The 26978-nt window shown below is 46.2% G+C and overlaps 1 protein-coding gene and 1 long non-coding RNA gene across 4 annotated transcripts; one reads left to right on the top strand and one right to left on the bottom strand.

The window, feature by feature from the left end:
- The first annotated feature begins 827 nt into the window (after positions 1-827).
- LOC108593527 (uncharacterized) lies at positions 828-26181 on the top strand. Of its 3 annotated transcripts, XR_008474479.2 has the most exons (3): positions 828-24448; positions 25247-25300; positions 25619-26181. It is a non-coding gene; the product is annotated as an uncharacterized LOC108593527 (long non-coding RNA). The 3 variants fall into 3 exon arrangements; XR_013521373.1 differs by having other exon boundaries at positions 828-25300; positions 25813-26181; XR_008474480.2 differs by having other exon boundaries at positions 828-25300.
- Positions 12817-19140, bottom strand: ACOT6 (acyl-CoA thioesterase 6). Its single transcript, XM_003734033.6, is given in 4 exon segments — positions 12817-13470; positions 16092-16294; positions 18630-18996; positions 18999-19140. Coding segments are annotated over 4 exon segments (1269 nt in total). The 5' UTR covers positions 19092-19140; the 3' UTR covers positions 12817-12864.
- Positions 26182-26978: the final 797 nt, after the last annotated feature.

Below are 26978 nucleotides of genomic sequence, written 5' to 3'. Positions count from 1 at the left end.
AGGAGTTCAAGACCAGTCTGGACAGCAATAGCAAGGCCCCATCTCTAAATAACCAAAAAGGTTAAAATGAGGCCATACACACCTAGAATCCCAGCACTTTGAGAAGCTGAGGTGGAAGGATCATTTGAGCCCAGAAATTCGAGGCTGCAATAAGTCATCCTGGTACCATTACACTCCAGCCTGGATGACAGAGAAACACAACCTAGTCTCTAAAAAACTAAGAATTAAAAAAAGAAAGATAGCTGGGTGTTGTGGCTCACACCTGTAATCCCAACACTTGAGTAGGCCGAGGTGGGAGGATCGCTTGAGCTCACTAGTCCAAGACCAGCCTGGGCAATGTAGGGAGACTCTATCTCTACAAAAAATAAATTTTCCTGGGTGGCACATGCCTGCTGTCCCAGCTACTCTACTCTGAAGGCTGAGGTGGGAGGATCGCTTGAGCCCAGGAGGGTGAGACTGCTGTAAGCAAACAAAATCATTTAATGCTAGAAACTTCGCTGCCCTCTTATGCTGAATATAGCAAACATGCTGGGTGTATTCTCCTAAGGAACAGCGTCTGCAGCACTAGGACTTTGACCCGTGAGCAGCTGGCAGAATAAAGGTGCATGGGATGAAATTTAGATCCTAGCCACCATTTAGGGGAATGAATGTTCCACCTGATGTCTAGGAGACAAAACAAAGGAGCTCGCTTTGTTTTCAGATGACAAACCAGCTAGCAAGCCAGCTTTCCTAAACCAGCCAGTCGATTCCCTCATTCTGCTGCCAGGCGCTCTGCAGCAAAGGGCCCGCACCTGCGGTCAGCAGGAAGCCCTCCCCTCCCTCCCCCCGCCCGCCCCCCGCAGGCGGCCGGTTGCAGGCGCGCGCGGTGCTGCTGGGGGTGAAGAATCAGCGCTGCACCTGGGCGGAGGCCAGCGGCGGAACTAGCGGCACCCCCTGCTGCGGCGGCGTTAGGTGGACAGTCGCCTCCACTTTGAGAGGGTTTTTTCAAGGCGGCCCTCGGCATCCGACTGATGCACGGATACTTCGAAGCGGCCGGCCTGAGGCTCCATGGCCGTGAAGTCGCCGCCCAGAGCCGGGTGCCTGGCCAGGTCCAGCCCCCTCACCGTTGTACGCTTTGTGGTGGGTGAGGGAGTGGAAGAGGTGGCCTCGGTGGCTGACAGCCGACTCCGCAGGGTCACCCGCTCCCCCGGGCCTGGCTTTCCGCTTTCATATCCAGGCTTTCCTCGGCCCGCCCAGTCTGGGGCGTGACGGTTAAGGTCGCGGCCTTTTGGGAGAAAAGGAGCGATGCGGATATTTGGCTTCCAGGCCTGGAAGGGGACCCAAGAGGCTCGGAGCGCGGCCGGGGCAGTCCGCCACACGGTGCCGGGACCGTTGCGGCTTTAAGTCCGCAACGTCTGGCGGCCTGGCGCTGGCGGCCTAGGGTTCGCGCTGAGGTGGAGGGAGGAAGGCCGGGTCTAGCGGAGCGTGGCCTCGTAGGGCAAAACCCTACAGGACCACGTGATGGGACCTGGTCTTGTCCCTGCGGCGCCACCTAGCAACGGACTGCAAGAAGAGGCGACCTCGGAGGGCCCAGGGTCCTTTGAGCTCCTTGAGATCCCATGTGGAACCGCCTGGAAGAGGCAGGATCCCCTCGCGAGTTTACCCTGGACGTGTGGCGAGTAAGTTAAGGATTTTTTTTTTTTTTTTTTTAGACGGAGTTTCGCTCTTGTTACCCAGGCTGGAGTGCAATGGCGCGATCTCGGCTCACCGCAACCTCCGCCCCCTGGGTTCAGGCAATTCTCCTGCCTCAGCCTCCTGAGTAGCTGGGATTACAGGCACGCGCCACCATGCCCAGCTAATTTTTTGTAACTTTAGTAGAGACGGGGTTTCACCATGTTGACCAGGATGGTCTCGATCTGTTGACCTCGTGATCCACCCGCCTCGGCCTCCTAAAGTGCTGGGATTACAGGCTTGAGGCACCGCGCCCGGCCCAGGTTAAGGATTTTTAACAGAAAGTGCCAGCCCGTGGCCTCCTCTGAATTCCCTCTCTGGCCACTAGGGGTCAGTATTCCCTAAACCTGATGGAAGGCCGCCAAGTGTGCTAGGCTCCTAACAAATTCCTTTTCTCCCTTTAATCTTTGTCTTGGATTGAGAAAGACTGTCAAGGTTAAAGCTTAAACGTTTCCAATGAGATACTGAACTATAAAGGTAGAGATTGATAATAGAAACTGGTGGAGACACACTTCCCTGACTTTAGTGCCAGCAAAGATCCAAAACCAGCCCACGGGGGACATAGGGGATGAGCGCAAAAGGGAGCATCAATTTTATTTTTCATTCAGAAACCAGAACTACAGAGCCAGGCGCGGTGGCTCACGCCTGTAATCCCGCACTTTGGGAGGCCGAGGCGGGCGGATTACCTGAGGTCAGGAGTTCGAGACCAGCGTGGCCAACATAGTGAAACTCCATCTCTACTAAAAATACAAAACTTAGCCGGGTGTGGTGGCGGGCACCTGTAATCCCAGCTACTTAGGAGGCTGAGGTAGGAGAATTGCTTGAACCCGGGAGGCAGAGGCTGCAGTGAGCCGAGATTGTGCCACTGTGCTCCAGCTTGGAGGACAGTGAGACCCCGTCTCAAACCAAAAAAAAAAAAAAGAGATAAAAGAGAAAGCTGAACTTCAAATGTATACCCCGAGGAAATAAGCTCTATTGTGGCCTGGCACAAATATCAACAATGTGTATTTTTTTATGCAGAAAAAAAGCTTACAAGTATATGGCATTTCTGTTTTTAAGAAAGAGAGAAGGCCTTGAACCCACAAAATAAAACCATAGTTTTACATTCATACATACATTTATATGAATATTGTATTTTGTATATGTATACAGAATGGTACTGGAATGTTTCTGAAAAGAAACACTTCATAGTAACTACCCTTGGGAGAGACTGGGATTAGGTAATGATTTAAGAGGACCTTTTATTTTATCTGTATTACTTGAATCTTTCACAGTAAGGAATGTATTGATATATGTAATTTAAAATTTGTTTTCTCATGCCTGTAATCCCAGCATGTTGGGAGACAGAGGCAGAAGGATCACTTGAGGTCAGGAGTTCAAGACCACCCTGGTCAACATAACGAGACCGCCCCCCATCTTTACAGATTTTTTTTTTCTTTCTTTTTTTTCTACCACAGCACTGAGTTTTATTAGGGATTTCATTAAGGTTAAATTTCTAGGAATGAGGGAGTCCTAGTTAGAGGGCACAAAAGCCCACAAAGTCTCCTCAGATCTCATAGTGGCTCAGGTTCTTTGGAGGGATCGCCACCCTGTTCCAGATACAGATTATTGCAAGGATACTGATTTGTCCCCACAGGCTGGTAGACAGGGCAAATCACCCCCACCCAGAACATGAACATCATATGAAAGCCACAGAGCTGAAGAGCTGTATACACATGATATTCCGAGAAATAGATGTGGGGACATATCTACATGATTCCTGATATACATTTCTAGGTGCCAGTATATCCCCAGTTCAACCTCAGGTCTAGGTGGTCTCAGTTATACCACGAATCCCTCTCCTGCTGTGAGTGGTCAGGGAGTTTCAAGTAGTCCTCATACCTCATGCTGTCAAGGCTGGTAGTCTTCCACATGCATGTTATACTTCTTAGTGGCAGCGACTTCTTCTTCTTAGGTTAAGGCTCTGGGAGCATGTCCTTGGTAATGTGGTGAGGCTCTCTTTGCACCCGATGGCATCACATTCTGGGATGCCCTTTGCTCCCCAGTCTGAGTGACAGAGCAAGACCTTGTCTCTAAAAATTAAAAAAAAAAAAAAAATTTTTTTTGTTTTCTACTATAGAATTCTATCTTATAGGCCTTCGTGGAGAAACATATTGTTGAAAAAAACAAATTAAAAAAAAAAAAGAATTCTATCTTAATTAAAATGCATGTGTAAAATGAGGTTAATTAATCCAGGTGAACACATTTTATTAAACTGCTTGTCAAGGAAGAGGATTGTGTATATAAGTCCTAAATTTGGGGAGAAACAATCCCATTTTCAAATCTTATCCCACTTACCTATAAATAATTGCCGTGTGTCGTATTTCTGGATAGAATGTATTTACCACTGAAAACATGTGGCCATTGGACCAAGAGTTTCTTGTTTACAGCCATCCAACAACCTGGTTTTCTTTGAAAAGTAAGAATCTGTAAGGTACTTTTCTCTGAAAAGTAAGGACTTATTAAAGTCCTGTCTTTGGTCCTTTAGCCATAAATATTGTTGGGGCTCAGAGAATAATACCCCAAAATGAAGGCCTCAGAAGCAAATGTTTTCTTTGACCTTCCCCTGTCCCCCTGTCTCTGAGTCCCATTCTTCCCTGAGGCTAGCCATAAAAACTAGAATCCCTTTTCTTCTAGGCAGATCGTAGAAACCAGAACTCCTTTTCCCTAAAGCCAGTGATAAAACCCCAAAATATTACTGAAAATTTCCCCCTGCTTTTCTGTGTAAAAATTGGCCATAAACGAATTATCTAATCTACCTTATCTGACTGTAAATTGTGATTCCCATTCTGAAGAGGGACTGCCCCACACCCAGAAAGAAGGAATGCAAGTTCAGAAAAGCCAAGAAGAATCTAGACTGACAGGCCTTGCTGGGTTTCCCCACTCAATGGGGGAATGATCACTATCCAGCCTGTGGTGTGGGGGTAAAAGAATTTACCAAGACAGTTGTAGGTAAATAAAGGGAGATTACTTAGAGAAAGTAGGAAAATATTTAAGATTTATTAGCGAAACTAGGAAAATATTTATTAGAGAAAGGAGGAAAATATGTTGCAAGAACGTCTTAACAGGCAGGCCAGCAGAAGAGAAGTTGACTGCAAAGAAACAAAGGCTGACTGGGGATTTTATAGAATAGTGTTTATGCTGCCTGTTGAAGAGGGATTTGTGCAGTAGTGATAACATCAAGGTTGCTGTGAGCTAACTTGCTGGGGTCTGGTGATATTGGGAGGAGGAAGATTATGAGTTGTTTTGCAGGAGGGCTGTGTCCTGGACCATGAAGAAAGGCAGATTTGTAGCTTATCTGCTTCTTTTTGCTTTCTGCTGATCCCACCAGCCTGACTCCTTTTCTCTAATTAGGACTCCACCCTTTTTGTCCAATCTTTTGTTTTCTTTTCTCTTCTTTTCTGAGACAGTTTCATTCTTGTTGCCAGGCTGGAGTGCAATGTCACGGTCTTGGCTTACCGTAACCTCTGCCTCCTGGGTTCAAGTGATTCTACAGCCTCAGCCTTCCAAGTAGTGAGATTACAGGCATGTGCCACCACTCCTGGCTAATTTTGTATTTTTAGTACAGATGGGGTTTCTCCACGTTGGTTAGGCTGGTCTCGAACTACTGACCTTAGATGATCCACCTGCCTCGGCCTCCCAAAGTACTGGTGAGAGAATGTGTTCTCTTTCCGGGTCCACAAGGAGCCGTAGGTTTAAGGACAAGAACTTCCCAGTGCCATGCCCCCCTCCCATCTCTCTCCATCTGGGAGATTTAACGGTCTCTGTTTTAATTTTTGAGAGCGCGGGAAGAATCAAAAAGTCACTCCAGCGGAAGTTCTGAGGAACTTTCATTGGCCAGAGGTCTTGGAGAAGGTGGGGGTTCCTCCCAGGTTAAAAGACCCCTTCTTCCACACCCCTTTGGACTCCATGTTTGGATCCCCTTCCATGAATACTCTTTTGTGGAAGCCTGTCTTCCCCTCCTAAACTCCATCTGTCTCTCAATTCCCTTCCACCCAGTATGGAAGCTGTCTTTCTTCTGGATTCCATCTTTCTGGATTCTCTCACTCAGTGTGAGAGGAGCTTTCCTTCTCTGGATTTCCCCTCTGGGATCCCCTTCTACACACTCTCTCTCATGGAAGTTTTCTCTCTTCTTTTTTTTTCTTCTCTTTCTCTACCTAAATAGCTTTTCTGCAACACTTTTTGAATCTGGAATTTACTTTAAAAGTGTACCACGCACCTGCTGTGGTCCCCTCTCTCATTCTTGAGAGGACGAGAGACCAAGAACCTACAATATTCTCTCGTGGGAGCTGTGCCTCCCTGGCACCCTAAAACCTGGTTACACTGGTATTACAGGCATGAACCACCGTGCCTGGCTGTCGAATCATATTTCTACATGGCTGCCCATACTTTGTTGAACCTAAGTGTAAAAATGGACAGTTTCCCCTGTGTCTTTGCATCATCTTCTTTTTCTTTCTTTCTTTCTTTCTTTTTTTTTTTTTTGAGTCGGAGTTTCACTCTTGTTACCCAGGCTGGAGTGCAATGGTGCGATCTCGGCTCACCGCAACCTCCGCCTCCTGGGTTCAGGCAATTCTTCCACCTCAGCCTCCTGAGTAGCTGGGATTACAGGCATGCACCACCATGCCCAGCTAATTTTTTGTATTTTTAGTAGAGACGGGGTTTCACCATGTTGACCAGGATGGTCTCGATCTCTTGACCTCATGATCCACCCGCCTTGGCCTCCCAAAGTGCTGAGATTACAGGCTTCTTTTTCATTTTTTTTTGAGATGGAATCTTATTCTGTCACCCAGGCTGGAGTGCAGTGGTACGATCTCAGCTCACTGCAACCTCCACCTCCTGAGTTTAAGTGATTCTCCTGCCTTAGCCTCCTGAGTAGCTGGGATTATATGCATGTGCAACCATGCCCAGCTAATTTTTGTATTTTTAGTAAAAACAGGGTTTAGCCAAGTTGGCCAGGCTGAACTCAAACTACTGACCTCAAGTGATCGACCTGCCTCAGCCTCCCAAAGTGCTGGGATTACAGGCACGAGCTAATGTGTCCGGCCTCTTTTTTTTTTTTTTTTTTTTAATACAGTGTCTTGTTCTGTTGCCAAGGCTGAGTGCAGTGGTGCAATCACAGCTCACTGTAGCCTCCATCTCCTGGGCTCAAGCTATCTTCCCACCTCAGCACTCTCCCACTATCCCAGTAGTTGGGACTACAGAAATGTGTCACCATGCCTGGCTAATTTTTTCATCTATAGAGACAGGGTATCAATATGTTGCCTAGGGTGGTCTTGAACTCCTGGTCTCAAGCAATTCTCTAGTCTCAGCCTCCGAAAGTGCTGAGTCCAAAGAGCTGGTATTACAAGCATGAGTCATCACACCTGGCTGAATCTTCATTTTGAAGTCTCCCATAATACACGTTAAATAAATTTGTATGCCTTTTCTCCAATTTACCTTTTGAAAGTTGATTTTTTCAATGAATCTTCAGAAGGCCAAGTCTTTGCCAGGCACAGTGGCTCACGCTTGTAATCCCAGCACTTTGGGAGGACAAGGCAGGTGGATCAGCCTGACCAACATGGTAAAACCTCTTCTCTACTAAAAGTACAAAAATTACCTAGATACGGTGATAGGCAGCTGTAATCCCAGCTACTTGAGAAGCTGAGGCAGGAGAATTGTTTGAATCTGGGAGGTGGAGGTTGCAGTGAGCTGAGATGGCACCACTGTATCACTGACCTCCCAGTATTAGAAAAACAACTCAAGTAATTTTGACATATGCCTCCAAATCATTATACTGCCCATAAATATTAGATTTTGTGAGTATGTATGTTAACATGTGAAAAAATACAATGCCTTCCACAAACTTTTATCGTCCCAGGGTTCCAAGACCACTTTAAATGAATATGAAATAACTTACTCATGATAATTTGAAAGAATCAAGAAGTCTTTGTGTTTTCAATATCCTGAAATATGTAACAGGTTTGTACAGATATTTTTTAAATGATCAGTGGTTAGAAAAAACTTGCATTTGTGGCTGGGCACGGTGGCTCATGCCTGTAATCCCAGCACTTTGGGAGGCTGAGGCGGGTGAATCTCCTGAAGTTGGGAGTTTGAGACCAGCCTGGCCAACATGGAGAAACCCTGTCTCTACTAAAAATATAAAAACTAGCCAGATGTGGTAGCACATACCTATAATCCCAGCTACTTGGGAGGCTGAGGCAGGAGAATCACTTGAACTTAGGAGGAGGAGGTTGCAATGAGCCAAGATTGAGCCACTGCACTCCAGCCTAGACAATGGAGAGTGAGAATCCCTTCTTTATAGCCCTTTAAACAATTCAATACTGCCTGTTAACAATGATTATGGGCCGGGCGCGTTGGCTCAAGCCTGTAATCCCAGCACTTTGGGAGGCCGAGGCGGGTGGATCATGAAGTCAAGAGATCAAGACCATCCTGGTCAACATGGTGAAACCCCGTCTCTACTAAAAATACAAAAAATTAGCTGGGCATGGTGGCGCATGCCTGTAATCCCAGCTACTCAGGAGGCTGAGGCCGGAGAATTGCCTGAACCCAGGAGGCGGAGGTTGCGGTGAGCTGAGATCGTGCCATTGCACTCTAGTCTGGGTAACAAGAGCGAAACTCCGTCTCAAAAACAAAACAAAGATTATGTATTTCTTTTTCTTTTTCTTATTTTGAAAAAGACTGAAGTATTATGAGAATTACCAAATGTGACACAGAGACACAAAGTGAGCACATGCTGTTGAAAAGGGTGCTGATAGACACTCTTGACACAGGGTTGTCACAGACCTTCAATTTGTGGAAAATGTAATAAAGCAAAGCCCAATAAAACAGAGTATACCTGTATTTGAAAGTTAAAATATGTTAAGTACTTTACACAGATTATCTAATTTAATTACAACAACCTTATGAAATAGTTATTATACCCACTTCATATATGAGGCATCTAGACAGAAATCCCAGGCTGCACTGCTTACTAACTGTAAGCCTGGATTTATGTCTACTGTAGAAGCATCCTTGATGATATTACCTGTCTTAGTGCATTTGTGTTGCTACAAAGAGGAGCTATAAAGAAAAGAGGGTTTTTTTGTTAAGGGTAGGAGGAGCAGTCTTGCTCTGTCACCCAGGCTGGATGGAGTGCACTGGTGTGATCATGGTTCACTGTAACCTTGACCTACAGTGAAGTTATTCTCCCACCTCAGCATCCTGGGTAGATGGGACTATAAGTGGTTACCAAGTGGATACCACTGCACCCAGCTATATTTATTTAAAAAAAATTTTTTTGTAAAAATGGGCTTTTACTATGTAGACTAGGCTGCTCTTAAACTCCTGGTCCCAAGCAATCCTTCTGCCTCAGCCTCCTAAAATGTTGGGATTACAGGCATGAGCCACCATCCTGACCAAAAAGAGGTTTCTTTGGCTCACGGCTCTGCAGGCTCTACAAAAAGCAGAGTGCCAGCATCTGCTTGTGGGGAGGGCCTGAGACTGCTTCCACTCACTGCAGAAGGAACAGAGACCTAGCATGTGCAGATCACATGGCCAGAGAGAAGCAGGAAAGATGGGAAGGAAGTGCCAGATTCTTTTTCACAACCAGCTCTTGGGGGAGCTCTGTCACCTAGGCTGGAATGCTGTGGCATCATCATGGCTAGAATTTCTGGACTCAACCAGTCCTCCTGCCTCAGCCTCCCAAGTAGCTGGGACTAAAATTAACCATGCCTGGTTAATTTTAAAAACATTTTTAGTTGAAACAGAGTCTTGCTAGTTTGCTCAAGCTGGTCTTGAAATCCTGGCCTGAAACAATCCTCCTACCTGGGCCTCTGAAAGTCTTAGGATTACAGGCATGAGCCACCATGCCCACCTGGGGATCAAATTTCAAATGGGATTTGGAGAGGACAACATCTAAACTATAGCACTACCCTTTACATCACTTAATGTTTCTTAGTACAACTATCTTTGGGAGAAACCGATTTCTAAGTGTTGCTTTTATTTTATGAAAGTTGTATATTTTGTGTAAGTAATTAGGTTTTCTCCTTTGCATAAACCACTATTAAATAAATACATGACTGAATGAGTGGTCAATCTAGGTAAGTCTATAGGATTCCAAAATAAACACTATTATATTAGCCTCATTTCTGGCTTAATTTTATGGATAACTTTTCTCTTTCTCCCTTCTACTTCATATTGTTTTACTCCATTTTGGATGCTTGGTAACGACCTGAGATTCTTTTTGAAATAAAGATCTCAGAGACAGGTGGCCACATACAGTCACCTCCTGGGGAAAAGCAAATACCTTCAGTTAGTGTATGCCATTTTTAGGTTGCTTTATCTATAAGGAAGAAATTGAGGTCTAGGGCTGTGCTGTCCTAGTGCTTTAATTCATATAGATGTAGAGTCATGATCCTCCTGCATGGCTTCTGGGACTACCTTTCTGGCCTGCTACATTCCTTGTATCTTCCTCCTGTGATCTCCCACCCCAAAAACATCTCTATAGTAGCAGGTCCACTTGGGAGTGAGTTGAAGCAGAGGCTTCCAGAATTCACATCATAGAAAATGATACTACACAGGCCAGGTGCAGTGGCTCATACCCGTAATCCCAGCACTTTGGGAGGCCAAGGTGGGCCGTTTGCTTGAGCCCAGGAGTTTGAGACCAGCCTGGGCAATGCAGTGAGACATCATCTCTACAAAAAATAAAAAGGTAGCCAGGTGTGGTGGTGCATGCCTATAGTCCCAGCTACTTGGGAAGATGAGGTGAGAGGATCACTTGAGCCCAGGAGATCGAGGCTGCAGTGAGCTATGATCATGCCACTACACTCCAGCCTGGAAGACAGAGTGAGACCATCTTAACAAAAGGAAAAAGGAAAGGAAAGGAAAGAAAAATTATACTATGTGGTAAATGACTATACTCAAAATAGCGTTTAACAATTGGTCATAATTAAATTATCTCTAAGGAACATTTCATTGTTAAGATCTAATGGGCACGTGCTTGGATAGACTCAAATTGGCGAAGGATTTTGTACATACCCAGAAAATCATGGGATGTGCCGTGAAATCACTGAAAAACTTTCTTTTTTATTTTCTTTTTTTTTGAGACAGAGTTTCACTTTTGTTGCCCAGGCTGGAGGGCAATAGTACAATCTCAGCTCACTGCAACCTCCACCTCCTGGGTTCAAGCGATTCTCCTGTCTCAGCCTCCCGAGTAGCTGGGATTATAGACATGGGCCACCTTGCCCGGCTAATTTTGTATTTTTAGTAGAGATGGGTGTCTCCATATTGGTCAGGCTAGTCTTGAACTCCCAACCTCAGGTGATCACCTGCATTGGCCTCCCAAAGTGCTGGATTACAGGTGTGAGCCACCGTGCCTGGCTGAAAAACTTTCTTTTCCTCAAGGAGTGAGTCTTAACCACCGCACACGGCTGGTAGCTTTCTTAACTATCATTTGCTTTCCTTCCTTATCCAACAATCTGCAAAGTTCTAATATGTCTTCTAATAAGCAAATCAACTGATTTCCTAGTAATGGGCCATCCCTAATATTTATGAGGATGGATCAGGAGTATACACAGGGGCCTAGACACCCTATACCTAAATATTTCAAAATTATAAATCAAATGAACAAAGTGTTAAATAAGGTATATTCTTTTCTCCTGCCTTGATAAATATACCACCATAACAACTCATAAGGTCAGGCTCAAATTTAAAATCTTAGAATCCGTCGGAGTTCTGTACTGGTCTCTACTCTCTGCTCTGGTCTGTTAGATACTGCCCAGTACATTGCATTGGGTTGAGGCAGATAGGTCCCTGTCCTTCTCAGGAGGAGAGTAATCGAACTAGATGGTTGTGGGAGGAAGTCTGATTTGGTAGGCATAACATGACATCCAAAGATCAAGGCTGTGGCCTGCAAGGAATTGTCCTGAAAATCTTGGCATCAAAACATTCATTTTTCCAGGCAGGCAATGACCATATAGTGACTGAATCCCCTGGCAAACATAAAGGAAGTATATCCACAGGTGCAGTGTTCCAGGTCTTCAGATCGGGGTTCAGAGACAAGTCTTTTTTTCTTTTGATACAGAGATTTGCTTTTGTTGCTCAGGCTGGAGTGCAGTGGCATGATCTTGGCTCATTGCAACCTCTGCCTCCTGAGTTGAAGCAATTCTCCTGCGTCACCCTCCCAAGAGGCTGGAATTACAGGCGCCCACAACCACGCCTGGCTAATTTTTTGCATTTTTAGTAGACACGAGCTTTCATCATGTTGGCCAGGCTGGTCTTGAACTCCTGACCTCAGGTGATTCACATGTCTCAACCTCCCAAAGTGCTGGAATTATAGGCGTGAGCCACCGTGCCCAGCCCAGGGACAAGTCTTGAGTAAACATTCAGCAATGTGTATGGGTAATAATGAGTCAGAGTCCATTCCTTAAGGCACTCGGGTGGCCAGGTTTCCAAAACTCAGACGTGGTCAGTTAGGGCCAAAGGGGATATGAGACTCCAGAGCAATACCAAATGTCAATCCTCAAAAAGGGGACACAAAGCCAAAGCTAGGCCAGCCACTGAGAGTTGGGAAAGCACTTCTTCCATTTCTCTCGGTTAAGGTGAAGACTGTTCCTACAAATAAGATCAGAGTTAAGCCTATGTGGACCCAGCAGTGAAGGAAGGCAAGTTGCAAAGGTTGAGAATCAGGGAGGACCTGATAAGGAAGCTGAGCTGGCTTTGTCCCAAAAAAGTTTCCTACACGCTCTGGAAAACCCAACACAGGCTGGGTACGGTGGCTCACCTGTAATCCCAGCACTTTGGGAGGCTCAGGTAGGCAGATCACTTGAGGCCAGGAGTTCAAGACCAGCCTGGCCAACATGGCAAAACCTCATCTCTACTAAAATACAAATATTAGCTGGGTGCCATGGCATGTGCTTGTAATCCCCACTACTCAGGAGGCCAAGGTGGGAGAATAGCTTGAACCTGGGAGGCAGAGGTTACAGTGAGCCGAGATCATGCCACTGCACATCCAGCCTATGTGATAGAGTGAGACTCTATCTTACCAAAAAATAAAAAATAAATAAATACATAAAAGAAAACAACAGGAGATATATGAATAGGATTTTTATTAAGGGTATCTGGTCTGTGGCTACAATGTTACATTTTGCTGTGCTTGACAGATTTTTTACCATTGAGATGTTTATGGAAGAAAGTTTGAATTTGCTTCCAGGCATCTACCTGTGCCTTTGAGTGAGCCTTTGGCTCACCTCCATAGACGACTGCTTCACCCAAAACTGCATGCACAGAGATTCTAGAAGGAGGAAAATAAGGTGGGTTAATAGAATGACCAGTGCCTGGGTAACAGATTATCTGGGGTCTTTCTTTCCCATGGGCTTGTAACCTTTCAGAGGCTATCTGAGCGTAGAATTCACTCTTCCAGCCTTGATCATCCATGCCGACAATAATCAAGAAAGGCCCCTGGACCTTTTCCAATGGAATAAGACTTTGGTGATTGCGTTCCTCCAATGGATTGCTCCAACTGTCCATCATATTGAAAAATCCTGACTTAGTGATTTTTATTTTTCCTGTATCACTGACAAGTTTAGGAATAATCATATCCCTGTAATGCAGAGGAGCTATTGTGTTGGCTACACAGGCATTAATAACTACAGTGGCTGTGATGCCCTTCAAGAAAGAAGCCATTGAGAGACACAGGTCGCCTCCTTTGGAAAATCCAAGAAGCCCAATACTAGGACCTTTCACCTGTTGAGGAAAAAGAGAAAGAAAACAACAAGCTTAGAATTCATAAATGGAGGTTACAGACAGTGATTTTACATTCTCTAAGTAGCTTTCTTTCTTCCTTTTTTTTTTATTTTTGAGATGGAATCTCACTCTGTCACCCAGGCTGGAGTGCAGTGGCACAATCTTGACTCACTGCAACCTCCGCCTCCCAGACTCAGGTGATTCTCATGCCTCAGCCTCCCGAGTAGCTGGGATTACAGGCATGTGGCACCACGCCTGTCTAATTTTTGTATTTTTAGTGGGGATGGCGTTTCACCATATTAGCCAGGCTGGTCTCAAACTCCAGACCTCAAGTGATCCACCTGCCTTGAGACCTCCCAAAGTGTTGGGATTATAGGTGTGAGCCACCGCGCATGGCCAGTAGCTTTCTTAACTATCATTTGCTTTCCTTCCTTATCCAACAATCTGCAAAGTTCAAATATGTCTTCTAATAAGCAAATCAGCTGATTTCCTAGTAATAGGCCATCCCCTAGTATTTCTGAGGACTCGTCAGGAGTATACACAAGGGCCCAGACATCCTATACCTAAACATTTCAAAATTATAAATCAAATGAACAAAGTGTTAAATAAGGTATATTCTTTTTTCCTGCCTTGATAAATATACCACCATAACAATTCCTAAGGTCAGGCTCAAATTTAAAATCTTGGAATCCACTGGAGTTCTGTACTGGAACGTGACATGGGGAGAGCCAGTCCCTGGATCCTGCACCACACTTCCATTCCATCCCTGGCTTCTTTGTGGACCTTAAGGGGCCTTTCACACATGTGTGTGGACACCCCAGCCTGCATGTTTAAGGCCTAGGTATATATATATACACTGACGAACTCAGAAAAGAGGCTTAGGGCCTGGAAGCAGGATCAGAGCTGTTTGGCAGACAATTTTGGTCTATCCCAAGAACACTGGGGATTGTGAGGAAACCCTGAAGAGTATCTTATATCTTAGCATTGGCATGTCTGGGTCTCTTTAAACCTGGATGATAACAGAGTATCATCCATTTTTAGTTATACCGAAGTGTTTTTGTTGTTGGCGGTGGGTTTTTTTTGAGATGGGGTTTTACTCTCGTTGCCTAGGCTGGAGTGCAATGGTACAATCTCAGCTCACTGCAACCTCTGCCTCCCGGGTTCAAGCAATTCTCCTGTCTCAGCCTCCCAAGTAGCTGGGATTACAGGCGTGCACTACCATGCCCTGCTAATTTTTGTATTAGTAGAGACGGGGTTTCACCATGTTGACCAGGCTGGTCTCAAACTCCAGACTTCAGGTGATCTGCCTGCCTTGGCCTCCCAAAGTGCTGGGATTACAGATGTGAGCCACCCCAACTGGCCAAAACATTTTAATTAACTAATTTTTTCTGTTATCAGATAAGGACTTTCTTTATAAAACCATAATATTATCATACCCAACAAAATTAATAATGATTACTTCATATCATCAAATACACCATTCTTATTCAAGTGTCTCTAGTTGTCTTCTTTTTTGAGGTGGAGTTGTACTGTCTCACTGTCTCACCCAGGCTGGAGTGCAGTGGCATGATCTTGGCTCACTGCAACATCTACTTCCTGGGTTCAAGTGATTCCCCTGCCTCAGCCTCCTGAGTAGCTGGGACTACAGGTGGACACTAGTTTTTCGTATTTTAGTACAGACAGGGTTTCACTGTGTTGGCCAGGATGGTCTCCATCTTCTGACCTTGTGATCTACCCGCCTTAGGCTCTCAAAGTGCTGGGATTACAGGCATGAGCCACCGTGCCTGGCCAACAAGTTGTCTTAAAAAATATCTCTTTATAGTCATTTTTTCTATATACATTTATATTAATCTTATTAAGGAGGAAAATTGAACTCCAAAGAGAGTAAATTCCTTCTTCAGACTCAAGGCCACTTAGCAAAGCCAGAACTCTTTAGTCCCATGCTCTTTGAATTTTGGTACACAATTACAAAGACAACTAAATAGTCAAGTCTTTTTTGTTTGTTTGTTTGTAGATCCAAACCAATTTTTTTTTTCTTTGAGACGGAGTCTTGCTCTGTCGCCAGGCTGGAGTGCAGTGGCACAATTTCGGCTCACTGCAACCTCTGCTTCCTGGGTTCAAGTGATTCTTCTGCCTCAGCCTCCTGAGAAGCTGGGACCACAGGCACATGCCACCATGCCTAGCTAATTTTTCTATTTTTAGTAGAGACGGTGTTTCACCATGTTGGCCAGGATGGTCTCAATCTCTTCACCTTGTTATCTGCCCACCTCGGCCTCCCAAAGTGCTGAGCCACCTTGTCCGGCCAATACTCAAGTCTTAAGGCATTAGAGAGAGAGATGGGAGAAAATAGAAATAATAATCCTAGTATAATAACGTTTTTTTGAGACGGGGGTCTCACTAAGTGTTGCCCAGACGGTCTTAAATGCCTGAGGTTAAGCAACCCTCCACCCTCACCCTTCCAGGTAGCTGGGACTATGGATGCGCATCACCATGCCCAGCTTCCATCCTAGTAACTTTTGAAGGAGACTTGGTATCTCCTGGCATGTTTCTAGTTCCCAGTGTTCAGCTGTCCATCAGCTCTACCTGCTCTCTTCTACACTCAGGTGATCACCAGAACCCACCTTTGGATGCTGCAGCACAAAGTCCACGGCTTCTTCAAAGTACTCCCGGTGTATATCATTCAGATGTTCGGGGAGGTCTTCAAATCTGAAATAAGCCAGAGCAAGCACAGCAAAACCGTGTCCCGCCAGGAGGCTGGCCCTGTATTCACAAAGGCCACCGCTACTCCCAAATAGATCAGTGATCCCGGGAGAGGGCCCCTTGCCTGGAGAACATCACAAGGAGCTTTAGATTCTCAAAACACACTAAGTAAACAAGTTTTTGAAGCCAAGGAGATTGGGGGTAGAGAGATTGGCAGAAAAAGAACAAAATGTCTTATTTTCTTAAACAATGATAATAATAATATAGAGGGATAAAAAAACTACATATTGGGTACAATGTACACTACTCAGGTGAGAGGTGCACTAAAATCTCAGAGTTCATCACTATACAGTTCGTCCATGTAACCCCAAGCCACTTGTACACTAAAAGCTAATGAAATAGTTTTTTTATTTTTTATTTTTGGACAGTCTTATTTTATCGCCTAGGCTGAAGTGCAGTGGCATAATCTCAGCTCACTGCAACCTCTGCCCTCTGGGTTCAAGCCATTGTTCTGTCTCAGCCTCCCAAGTAGGTGGAATTACAGGCATGTATCAGCATGCCCGGCTAATTTTTTTTGCATTTTTAGTAGAGATGTGGTTTCTCCATGTTGACCAGGCTGGTCTTGAACTCCTGACCTCAGGTGATGCGCCCACCAGGGCCTCCCAAAGTGCTGGGATTACAGGTGTGACCCACCGTGCCCAGGCTCGTTTGTTTTTAATGAAAGCTTTTAGTCAATTCTTAGTATGTTTTTTTTTTGAGACAGGGTCTTGCTCTGTCACCCAGGCTGGAGTATAGTGGCATGATCTTGGCTCACTGCAACGTCACCTCCCAGGTTCAAGCGATTCTCCCACCTCAGCCTCCCTAGTAGCTGTGACTACATGTGTGAGCCACTATGCCTGGCTAATTTTTTTGCATTATATTTTTACTAGAGGTGGAGTTTTGCCATGTTGGCTTAGCTGGTCTTGAATTACTGGCCTCAAGTGATCCACCCGCCTCAGCTTTCCACAGTGCTAGGTTTACATGCCTGAGCCACTGCGTCTGGCCCAGTCAGTATTATTTATTGAGCTCCTACTATATCCTTGGGAAAGCCTCTAGGAATATAGATATTTAGAAATCTGTAAGACCCAATTCTACCCCCAGGAATTTACAGTGTAGTGGGCAGCCATGAATTAAGGCTAAGATTGCTGAAGACCTGTAAAACTAAAGCATGGTCTCTTGTTTTGGAGAATAATCACAGAATTCAGTTTAGGGATTCTGTGTGCTGTTGCAACTCTAGAATTTATTTTTATTTTATTTTATTTATTTATTTATTTATTACACAGGGTTTCACTCTGTTGCCCAGGCTGGAATACAATAGTGCGATCTTGGCTCACTGCAATCTCCACCTCCTGATATCAAGCAATCCTCCCACCTCACCCACCCAAGCAGCTGGGACTACAGGTGTGCACCACCATGCCTGCCTGACTTTTTTTTTCTTGGTAGAGACAGAGTTTCACCATGTTGTCCAGGCTGGTCTTGAACTCCTGGGCTCAAGTAATCCACCCACCTCAGCCTCCCAAAGTGCTAGGATTACAGGCCTGAGCCACAGTACCCAGTTCAGCATTTTCTATGGTAGAGGTTTAAGTCAGCAATTTAGTTGGACGGGATTAATCTGGGGTCTTCTTTCTAGGCCACCTTTACCTAGAAAGCATCCTGTGTTTACCTAGACTAGGGTTCCTCAACCTTAGCAGTGTAGACATTTGGAGCAAGATAATTCTTTCCTATGCATTGTGGAACGTTTAGAAGCACCTCTGGCCTCTGCCTGCTAGATGCCAACAGCACTTCTCCCTTCAGGTATGACAACCCAAAATGTCGCCAAATATTGCCAAACATCGTCCCCCAGGGAAGGCGAAAAATCACTTCAGGTTGAGAACCAGGGACAGCATGTTTATGATAGAAGGGAAGGGGACTGTCAGGCAATTCTGTGTATGTTTTTAAATGATTCTAGGGCATTGCCACTCTTGTGGATTTTAGCTTCTTTGGAAGTTTGATGTGACAGGAGGCAAAAAACATTCTCGCACATCAGCTTCAGGTTTTGCCCAAATCATATTCAAACACAACCACATGGCTGGCAGATAGTGGCTCTCAATAAATAGATAACAAGTTGAATGCACTATTCAGCACAGGTAAAAACTGATAATGCCTCGGTGGGGAGGGACGTGAAACTTGGAAAGATTGGAGCAGCTACTCAGGAGGCTGAGGCGAGAAGAACGCTGGAGCCTAAGAGGCTGCACTGTGAGCTATCCAGCCATGGCACTCCAGCCTGAGCAACACAGGGCACCTAGAGACTCAGAATCCATGACAGACTTTGGAGAGAAGTAGCAAGTTCAGGGATGTTCCAGGTCACGTGATTCCCAGGACACGTAAGGAGTCGGCAGGGGTCGCAGAGCTCGACCAAGTTCCGAGCTTAAGCTACTCACCTGGCGGCAGGAAGAGCGCGGCGCGTACCCGGCCCGCACGCACCAGCTCGCGCTGCACGCCGGGCTGGAGGAAGTCGCGCTCGTGCCGCGCCTGACACAGCAGCCGCCAGGGCTCGGGGTCGTGGCCGTCCAGCACTTCCAGCTGCACGCGGACGGGCGTCCGCACGTCGCGTTTCACCAGCTGCCCCAAGGGTTTCTCTGGCTCCAACGCCCGGAGCAGCCCCATGGGCTCGAGCCCCGTGAAGCTGCCACCCAACGCGGGCGCGCGCTCCAGGTCCAGCTCCCCGCGGGCGTCGCCGTAGCGCGCGTGGGCCCGGAAGAGCGCGCCATTCTCGTCGCGCAGGGACGCGCGCAGCGACGTCCTCAACCGGCTTGTTGAGGGGCCAGGCCCCGCACGGCGATGCGCACCGGCTCGTCCCAGCAGCTGCGGCCGGCGGGCTCCAGGATCAGCGTTGCTGCCATTCCGACCTGGGTAGAATAGGGTCGACCCAACTCCGCCGAGTCAGTGGGCGGGCCTGACGGCTTTGCCCACCACAGGAAAGCAGTCGAGGGCGGAGCCCTTAACTGTACTCCCATTGGATGGGATTGAGGACAGGCTCCAAGCCGCTGCGCGGGGCGCCTAGAATTTGTGCAAACACACCAGTGTCCCAAATGATAGAATAACTGCTGAAATAAGAGTTAAATGACTAATCTGGCCGGGCCCGGCGTCTCACGCCTATAATTCCAGCCCTTTAAGAGAATGAGGTGGGTGGATCACACCTGAAGTCAGAAATTCGCGACCAGCCTGACCAACACAGCGAAACCCCATCGCTACTAAAAATACAGAATTAGCCAGGTGTGGTGATGCATGCCTATAATCCCGGCTACAAGGGACGCTGAGGCAAGAAAATTGCCTTTACCCGGGAGGCAGAGGCAGTGAGCCGAGATTGCACCCTTGCACTGCAGCCTTGGCAACAAGGGCAAAACTCCGTCTCAAAAAAAGAAAAAAGTGAATGACTATCCCTGCAATCCAACGTAGTAAGTGTCGAAATAGAGGAACGAAAACCACTGAGAGGTAAAGGATTGAGAGAGATACAGTTCAAAAATTTAGATTTTGAAAAAGCATCCCAGGTGATTGTATTCAGGTGACGCGTGGAGAAACATGGTCATAATTCACCCCTTACCCTTCGGTCCCTTACCAAGCTTTTTTTCCTAGAGCTAATGGTACCTGAAGAAAGCTGATGTTTGGGGAGGCAGACCTGGCAGAGTTCCGGTCTGACCGTGATCCTTAATACTAAAACCTGATGATCTTTAGCAAGAAACATAACCCTCTAAATTCAGTTTTTGTTTTTGTTTGTTTATTTGTTTGTTTTGACAGAGTCCTGCTCAGTCGCCCAGGCTGGAATGCAGTGGTGCAATCTTGGCTACTGCAACCTCTGCCTCCCGGGCTCAAGTCATTCTCCTAACTCAGCCTCCCAAGTAGCTAGGATTACAGGCACCCACCACCATGCCTGGCTAATTTTTGTATTTTTAGTAGAGATGAGGTTTCACCATGTTGGCCAGCCTGGCCTTGAACCCTTGACCTCAGGTAATCCTCCCGCCTCAGCCTCCCAAAGTGTTGGGATTACAGGCGTGGGCCACCGTGTACAGCCTGAATTCAGTTTTCTTATCTGAACAGGCTTATTGTGACCATTAAATGGGCTAACGTGTAAAAACTATACTAGCACACCTATAGGGTTAGTACCCAGTGAAAATTTTGTTTCGTTTCTCAACTCACAAATCTAATCGGTGTTAGAGTCCCTTTTGGATTGTATGCATACAGAGTTCTAACAGTAAGTAAGTGGCACTCTCAGCCTGTGTAATTGAGGAGAGTTTTATAGAGGTACTATCTACAAAGGCATGGACAAGGTTTAAAAACAAACAATGAAACAAGATTTGTGTAGAACCCTGAATCTGAAGGTTCAAGGAAAGGGGGCTGTCTGGCAGGAGCTGTAGCTTTTCTAGAGGGTATGGTTTGTGGCAGGAAGGAGGAGACTAGAAATTCCTTGACTCTCCTGTTTTTCAGTATCTTGCTAATGCCTCTTTTTGGCCAAACCCAACCATACAGCTCAGCCTAGCTGGCAACATAGCAGGGTAGAGAAGGGAGAAGAGCATATAGTGACACCCAGCTCAATAAACATGTATAAACTGAACAAAAAGGTATTAGACTACATGAAGTTAAGTTCACTGTGTGCTGGTTACCAACTTGTTTGAATCCAGTGAGACAAAACAGATTCATATATTTAATACAACAATGTACATTAACTGGATTTATTACTTACAGATAGGCAGCAAAGGATGACAGAAGCCTAAGAATCGTTGCAAACCAGTCCTCCAGGGCTCAAGAATGCTGCGGGGTGATGGAGTCTCATGTGCATGTGCCCACTTGCACTGCAGCTGCCCTGAGTTTTATAATCTGGGGTGGGTCATATGACTGCTGGGCTAAAGCACTGGAAGACATCCTGTTTGTAGGGAGGGTCTGGGATAGAGCCAGGGCCATTCCAGCCATCCATCCCTATCTTGGGATGTTACATTTCCATCACATTCTATGGTTATTTTTGCGAACTACTAGTGAAAAAGAGGGGAGAGCTGAGTCAGTCTAAGGCCAACCAGAGAACTGCCCTGTAGTCTGTCCCCAATCCAGGTATCTCCCTTAGCAAACCTAGTACATTTCATAGGCCCTCCAGACTCCCAGGATCTGGAGGCAGAGGTTTGGCTGATCTTATTAATGTGGCACTTCAGCCAGGCATGGTGGCTTACACCTGTAATTCCAGGGCTTTGGTAGCCTGAGGTGGGCGGATCACTTGGGGTCAGGTGTTTGAGACCATCCTGGCCAACCCCATTTCTACTAAAAATACAAAAATTAGCTGAATGTGGTGGTGCACGCCTGTAATCCCAGCTACTTAGGAGGCTGAGGAAGGAGAACCACCTGAACCCGGGAGGTGGCAGTTGCAGTGAGCCCAGATCGTGCAATTACACTCCAGCCTGGGTGACAGAGCGAGACTGTCTCAAAAAAAAAAAAAAAAAAGTGACACCTTAACTGACACAATCTCAGTGCAATATTATTAAGCCATCAGAATACATTTCACTAGGTCGAGGAGACTACTATGATAAGCAGGATGATCAGGCTTGCTTGGAGCCTTGTGGCCTTCCCCCAAGACCTAGTGATCCAGGTAAGAAGTTGCTAAGAGGTCCAAGAATGATTGTTTGTTTGTTTGTTTGTTTGTTTTGAGATGGAGTCTCACTCTGTCGCCCAGGCTGGAATGCAATGGTGTGATCTCTGCTCAGTGCAACCTCTGCCTCCTGGGTTCAGGCGGTTCTCCTGCCTCAGCCTACTGAGGAGCTGGGATTACCAGCCCCCACCACTATGCCCAGCTAATTTTTATAGTAGAGATGGTTTCACCATATTGGTCAGGATGGTCTCTTAACTGCTAACCTCAGGTGATCTGCTTTCCACAGCCTCCCAAAGTGCTGGGATTACAGGTGTGAGCCACCGAGCCTGGCCAGAAAGATTCTTTAGGTAGCCACTCTGACTGCGGTCAGCAGGCCTGCTTTCAGATCTCCTCTACCTGTGTCTCATCCATGCCTGAGACATTATCCAGGTAGAACAGAAGGTGTTTGCAGTGGCACACACTCCTCCCTGTCATATAAAACAGCCTTCCTAAGCATTTGAAGGGTGTCTCTGGGCTGCCAAGGCAGCAGCACTGGAAGCAACAATATCATGAGCACTGACTCCTGTGCCTGGTACCAGAAATCTCACAGAAGATCAAAACCCAGAGTCAGCCACTACCTGGCAGGTTCCTAATAAGCATGGTGCATACTTTTAGGCTGCTGGACCAATAATGTGTCTTGTTCCCAGGGGTGATATGCAGGAGCACCCCCAAGCATGTCCAATGTCCAGGATTCCATGATCTGCCAGCTTTCCAGGTATGACGTTGTCCATCCCATGTTTGGCTCACTCCCAGATCACCCACAGAGGAAGAGGCAGTTTTCAGATGCACACTGAATCATTTTATTCAGTGACCCAGTCATGGCTATGGAGGATTGGTATTCACCAGGCAATTCTCATTGATGGAATAGTGACATAAGCTCACTCTCCCCCATACAGTCAATATTGTTCACAAAACCTATGCACAGAGGGCTAGCATTACACCTGATATGGTTTGGCTATGTCCCCACCCAAATCTTATCTTGAATTGTAGTTCCCATAATCCCATATGTCCAAGAGGAACTTGGTGCGAGGAAATTGAATCATGAGGGTGGTTAGCCTCATGTTGTTCTCGTGATAGTGAGTGAGTTCTCATGAGATCTGATGGTTTTATAAGGGGCTTTTTCCCTTTTGCTCAGCACTTTTTGTTGCTGCCATGGTAGGAAGAACATGTTTGCTTCCCCTTCTGCCATGATTGTAAGTTTCCTGAGGCTTCCTCAGCCAAGTTGAACTGTGAGTCAATTATAACTCTTTCCTTTGTAAATTACCCCATCTCAGGTATGTCTTTACTAGCAGCGTGAGAATGGACTAATACAATAAATTGGTACTGCAGAGAGTGTTGCACTGCTGTAAAGGTACCCAAAAATGTGGGAGTGACTTTGGAACTGGGTAACAGTTCCAAAGTCTGGAACCTCTGTTGGCACCATTTAGAGGGTTCAGAAGAAGGCAGGAAAGTGTGGGATTGTTTAGAACTTCCCAGAGACTTGGAGGGCTCAGAAGACAGAAAGATGTGGGAAAGTCTGAAAGTTCCTAGAGACTCATTAAATGGCTTTGACAAAAATGCTGATAGTGACATGAACAATGAAGTCCAGGCTGAGGTGGTCTCAGATGGAGATGGGGAACTTCTTGGGAACTGGAGTAAAAGTTACTTTTGCTGTGCAAAGAGACTGGTGGCATTTTGCCCCTGCTCCAGAGATCCATGAAACTTTGAACTTGAGAGAGATGATTTAGTGTATCTGGCAGAAGAAATATCTAAGAGGCAAAGAGTTTAAGAGGAAGCAGAGTATAAAAATTTGGAAAATGTACAGGCTGACTATGCTATAGAAAAGAAAACCCTGCTGGGTGCAGTGGCTCATGCCTGTGCTGCTCAATCCCAGCACTCTGGCAGGCCAATGTGGTGGATCACCTGAGCTCAGGAGTCTGAGACCAGCCTGGCCAACATGGTGAAGCTCCGTCTCTACTAATAATACAAAAATTAGCTGTGCATGGTTGTGCACACTTGTAATCCCAGCTACTTGGGAGGATGAGGCAGGAGAATCGCTTAAACCTGAGAGGCAGAGGTTGCAGAGAGCCAAGATCACATCACTACACTGAAGTCAGGGTGACAAGAGCTAAACTCCATCTCCAAAAAAAAAAAAAAGAAAAGAAAAAAAGAGTGAAGAAAACCCGATTTTCTGGGGAGAAATTCAAGCCAGCTGCAGAAATTTGCATAAATAACAAGGAGCCTAATGATAATCACCAAGACAATGGATAAAATGTCTCCAGGGCACATCACAGACCTTCATGGCAGCACCTTTCATCACAGGTCTGGAGGCATAAAAGGGAAAAATAATTTCTTGGGCTAGGTCCAGGGCCCGCCTTGCTGTATACAGCCTTGTGACTTTGTACCCTGTGTCCCAGCCACATCAGCCCTGGCTAAAAGGGGCCAAGGTACAGTTCAGGCCATTTCTTTGTTTTGTGTTGTTTTTTAGGTGTTGTCTTGCTTTGTTGCCCAGGCTGGAGTGCAGTGGCACCAATCTCAGCTCACCACAACCTCCACCTCCCGGGTTCAAACGATTCCGCTGCCTCAGCTCCTGAGTAGCTGGGACTATAGGTGTGTGCCAGAATGCTTGGCTAATTTTTGTGTTTTTAGTAGAAATGGGGTTTCACTATGTTGGCCAGGCTGGTCTTGATGATTTGCCTGCCTCAGCCTCTTAAAGTTCTGGGATTACAGACATGAGCCCCAGGGCCTGGCCCAAGTCATTTTTTTAGAGAGTGCAAGCCTCAGACCTTGGCGCATTCCCTGTGGTGTTGGGCCTGTGGATGTGCAGAAGACAAAAAGACAAGGTTTGGGAACCTCTGCCTAGATTTCAGAGAATGTATGGAAATGCCTGGATGTCCAAGCAGAAGTCAACTGCAAGGGTGGGATTTTTGTGAAGAACCTCTGCTAGGGCAGTGCAGAAGGGAAATGGGGGGTTGGAGCCACTACACAGAGTCCCCGCTGGGGCACTGCCTAGTGCAGCTGTGAGAAGAGGGCCACCGTTCTCCAGACCCCAGAATGGTAGATCCACCAACAGGATGCACTGTGTGCCTGGAAAAGCCTCAGGCACTCAATGCCAGCCCATGAAAGCAGCCAGGAGGGTGTCTATCCCCTGCAAAGCCACAGGAGCAGAGCTGCCCAAGGTTGTAGGAGCCCACCTCTTACATCAGCATGACTTGGATGTGAGACATGGATTCAAAGATCATTTGGGAGCTTTAAGGTTTAATGACTGCCCTACCAGATTTCAGACTTGCATGGGACCTGTGGCCCCTTTGTTTTGGCCAATTTCTCTCATTTGGAGCAAGTGTATTTGCTCAGTGCTTATACCCCCATTGTATCAAGGAAGTAACTAACTTGTTTTTGATTTTGCAGAAGGGACTTGTCTCAGATGAAACTTTGGGCTTGGACTTTTAATATTAGGATGAGGTAAGACTTCGGGGAACTGTTGGAAGGGCATGCTTGTGTTTTGAAATGTGAGGACATGAGATTTGAGAGGAGCTGGGGCAGAATGATATAGTTTGGCTGTGTCCCCACTCAAATCTCATCTTGAGTTGTTGTTCCCATAATCCCCATGTGTCATGTGAAGGACCCAGTGGGAAGAATTGATTCATGGGGGTGGTTACCCTCATGCTGTTCTCATGACAGTGAGTGAATTGTCATAAGATCTGATGGTTTCATCAGGGGCTTTCCCCACTTCTGCTTGGCACTTCTTGCTGATGCCATGTTGCCGGGTCTGTCTTACAGACCCTGGCCGATGGATGAAATGAGTACTTAGACACGTGTATGCAGTGTAAGAGCAGCTATGTGACTGCCTGTCTCTACTGGCCAGAAAGCCCCGAGAAACTGGAGCGCTTGCTTTTATTCAGTGCAGGCACAATGTTGAAAACCTGGAGACATCACAACCTGTAGGTAATTAACATTTATTGTTCCCCCTTCAGGGAACATCATGCATGGATGATCAAAGATCAATTCCTGGTCCACATAAGTAAACAAGCCTGTTTAAAATAAATTCCTCTACACTCCCTTGTACCTACTCCTTGCCCTCTGCCTCAGGGTTATAAAACAGCTGCCTTCAGCTTTTCTCCCCCGGAGCTCTGCAGAACCTTCTGACCTTTCAGAAAGTCTGTGTCCTTTCCCTATAGTTTTTCCCACCACTCTGATCAATCCCCTACACCATGTGAAGAAAAACATGTTTGCTTCCCCTTCCGCCATGACTGTAAGTTTCCAGATGTTTCCCCAGCCATGCTGAACTGTGAGTGAATTAAACCTCTTTCCTTTATGAAAGTGAATTAAACCTCTTCCCTTTACTCAGTCTTGGGTATGTCTTTATTAGCAGCGTGAGAAAGGACTGAAACAACACCAGTCTTTCTTTTTTGTTGTTGCCATTGGGACACTTCGTCTATGTAATCAAAGGAGCATGGAGCATCACAGTACCAGCCCATTATGGTTTTGTAGTGGTTGTAACATTTCGCTACAGAAGTCAGTTAAAACAGGGCACCTCTGGCTCCCTTCCATAAATGCCCCATTTTAACTTAATTGACTTCTGTAGCAAAACCAGCTACTGTGAGGTACTAGCCCACTAAAACGTTACAACCACCACTTCTGTAGCAAGAAGTTAAGACAGCACTGAATTCTGTGCCAGCTCTTTGCTCAGTAAGCCAAGGCTTGGATTCTGTTGGTGTGCACTAAAGTGTTAGCAATGTTGGCATAGTTTACCACTGACAGATCACTCTGATCAGTGATAGAATGAGGACCAGAATGGCAGATCCAACATTTTCTCAGGTTACTTGCAGTGGCCACAGCTTAGCATTATGCTTCCAAGCCTTTGCTGAGAATTCCTTGTGGAAAAAGAAGACTGATAGGCTAGTTCCCCACCCTCAACTCTCCTGGGGTCCGTAGATGTTCCATACCTCCTGGGGAAGGGTTGGGCTGAGTTGGTGTAGCTACCCAGTCTCTCTGTCCCTGTCCTGGGCCCACTACCTCTGTAGACACCCTTTGTCCTTGTTGCTCGACCCAGAGTTTTTGGCTTTTGTTATCTGGTCCAGAAAGGGATATTTTGCCCTAGACAAACTTGAAGTATCTTATAATGTTACTCACCTAACTA

The sequence above is a fragment of the Callithrix jacchus genome, chromosome 8 (assembly GCF_049354715.1).
Source record: "Callithrix jacchus isolate 240 chromosome 8, calJac240_pri, whole genome shotgun sequence".
NCBI classification, from domain to species: domain Eukaryota; kingdom Metazoa; phylum Chordata; class Mammalia; order Primates; family Cebidae; genus Callithrix; species Callithrix jacchus.
This window is presented reverse-complemented; position numbering and strand designations above follow the sequence as displayed.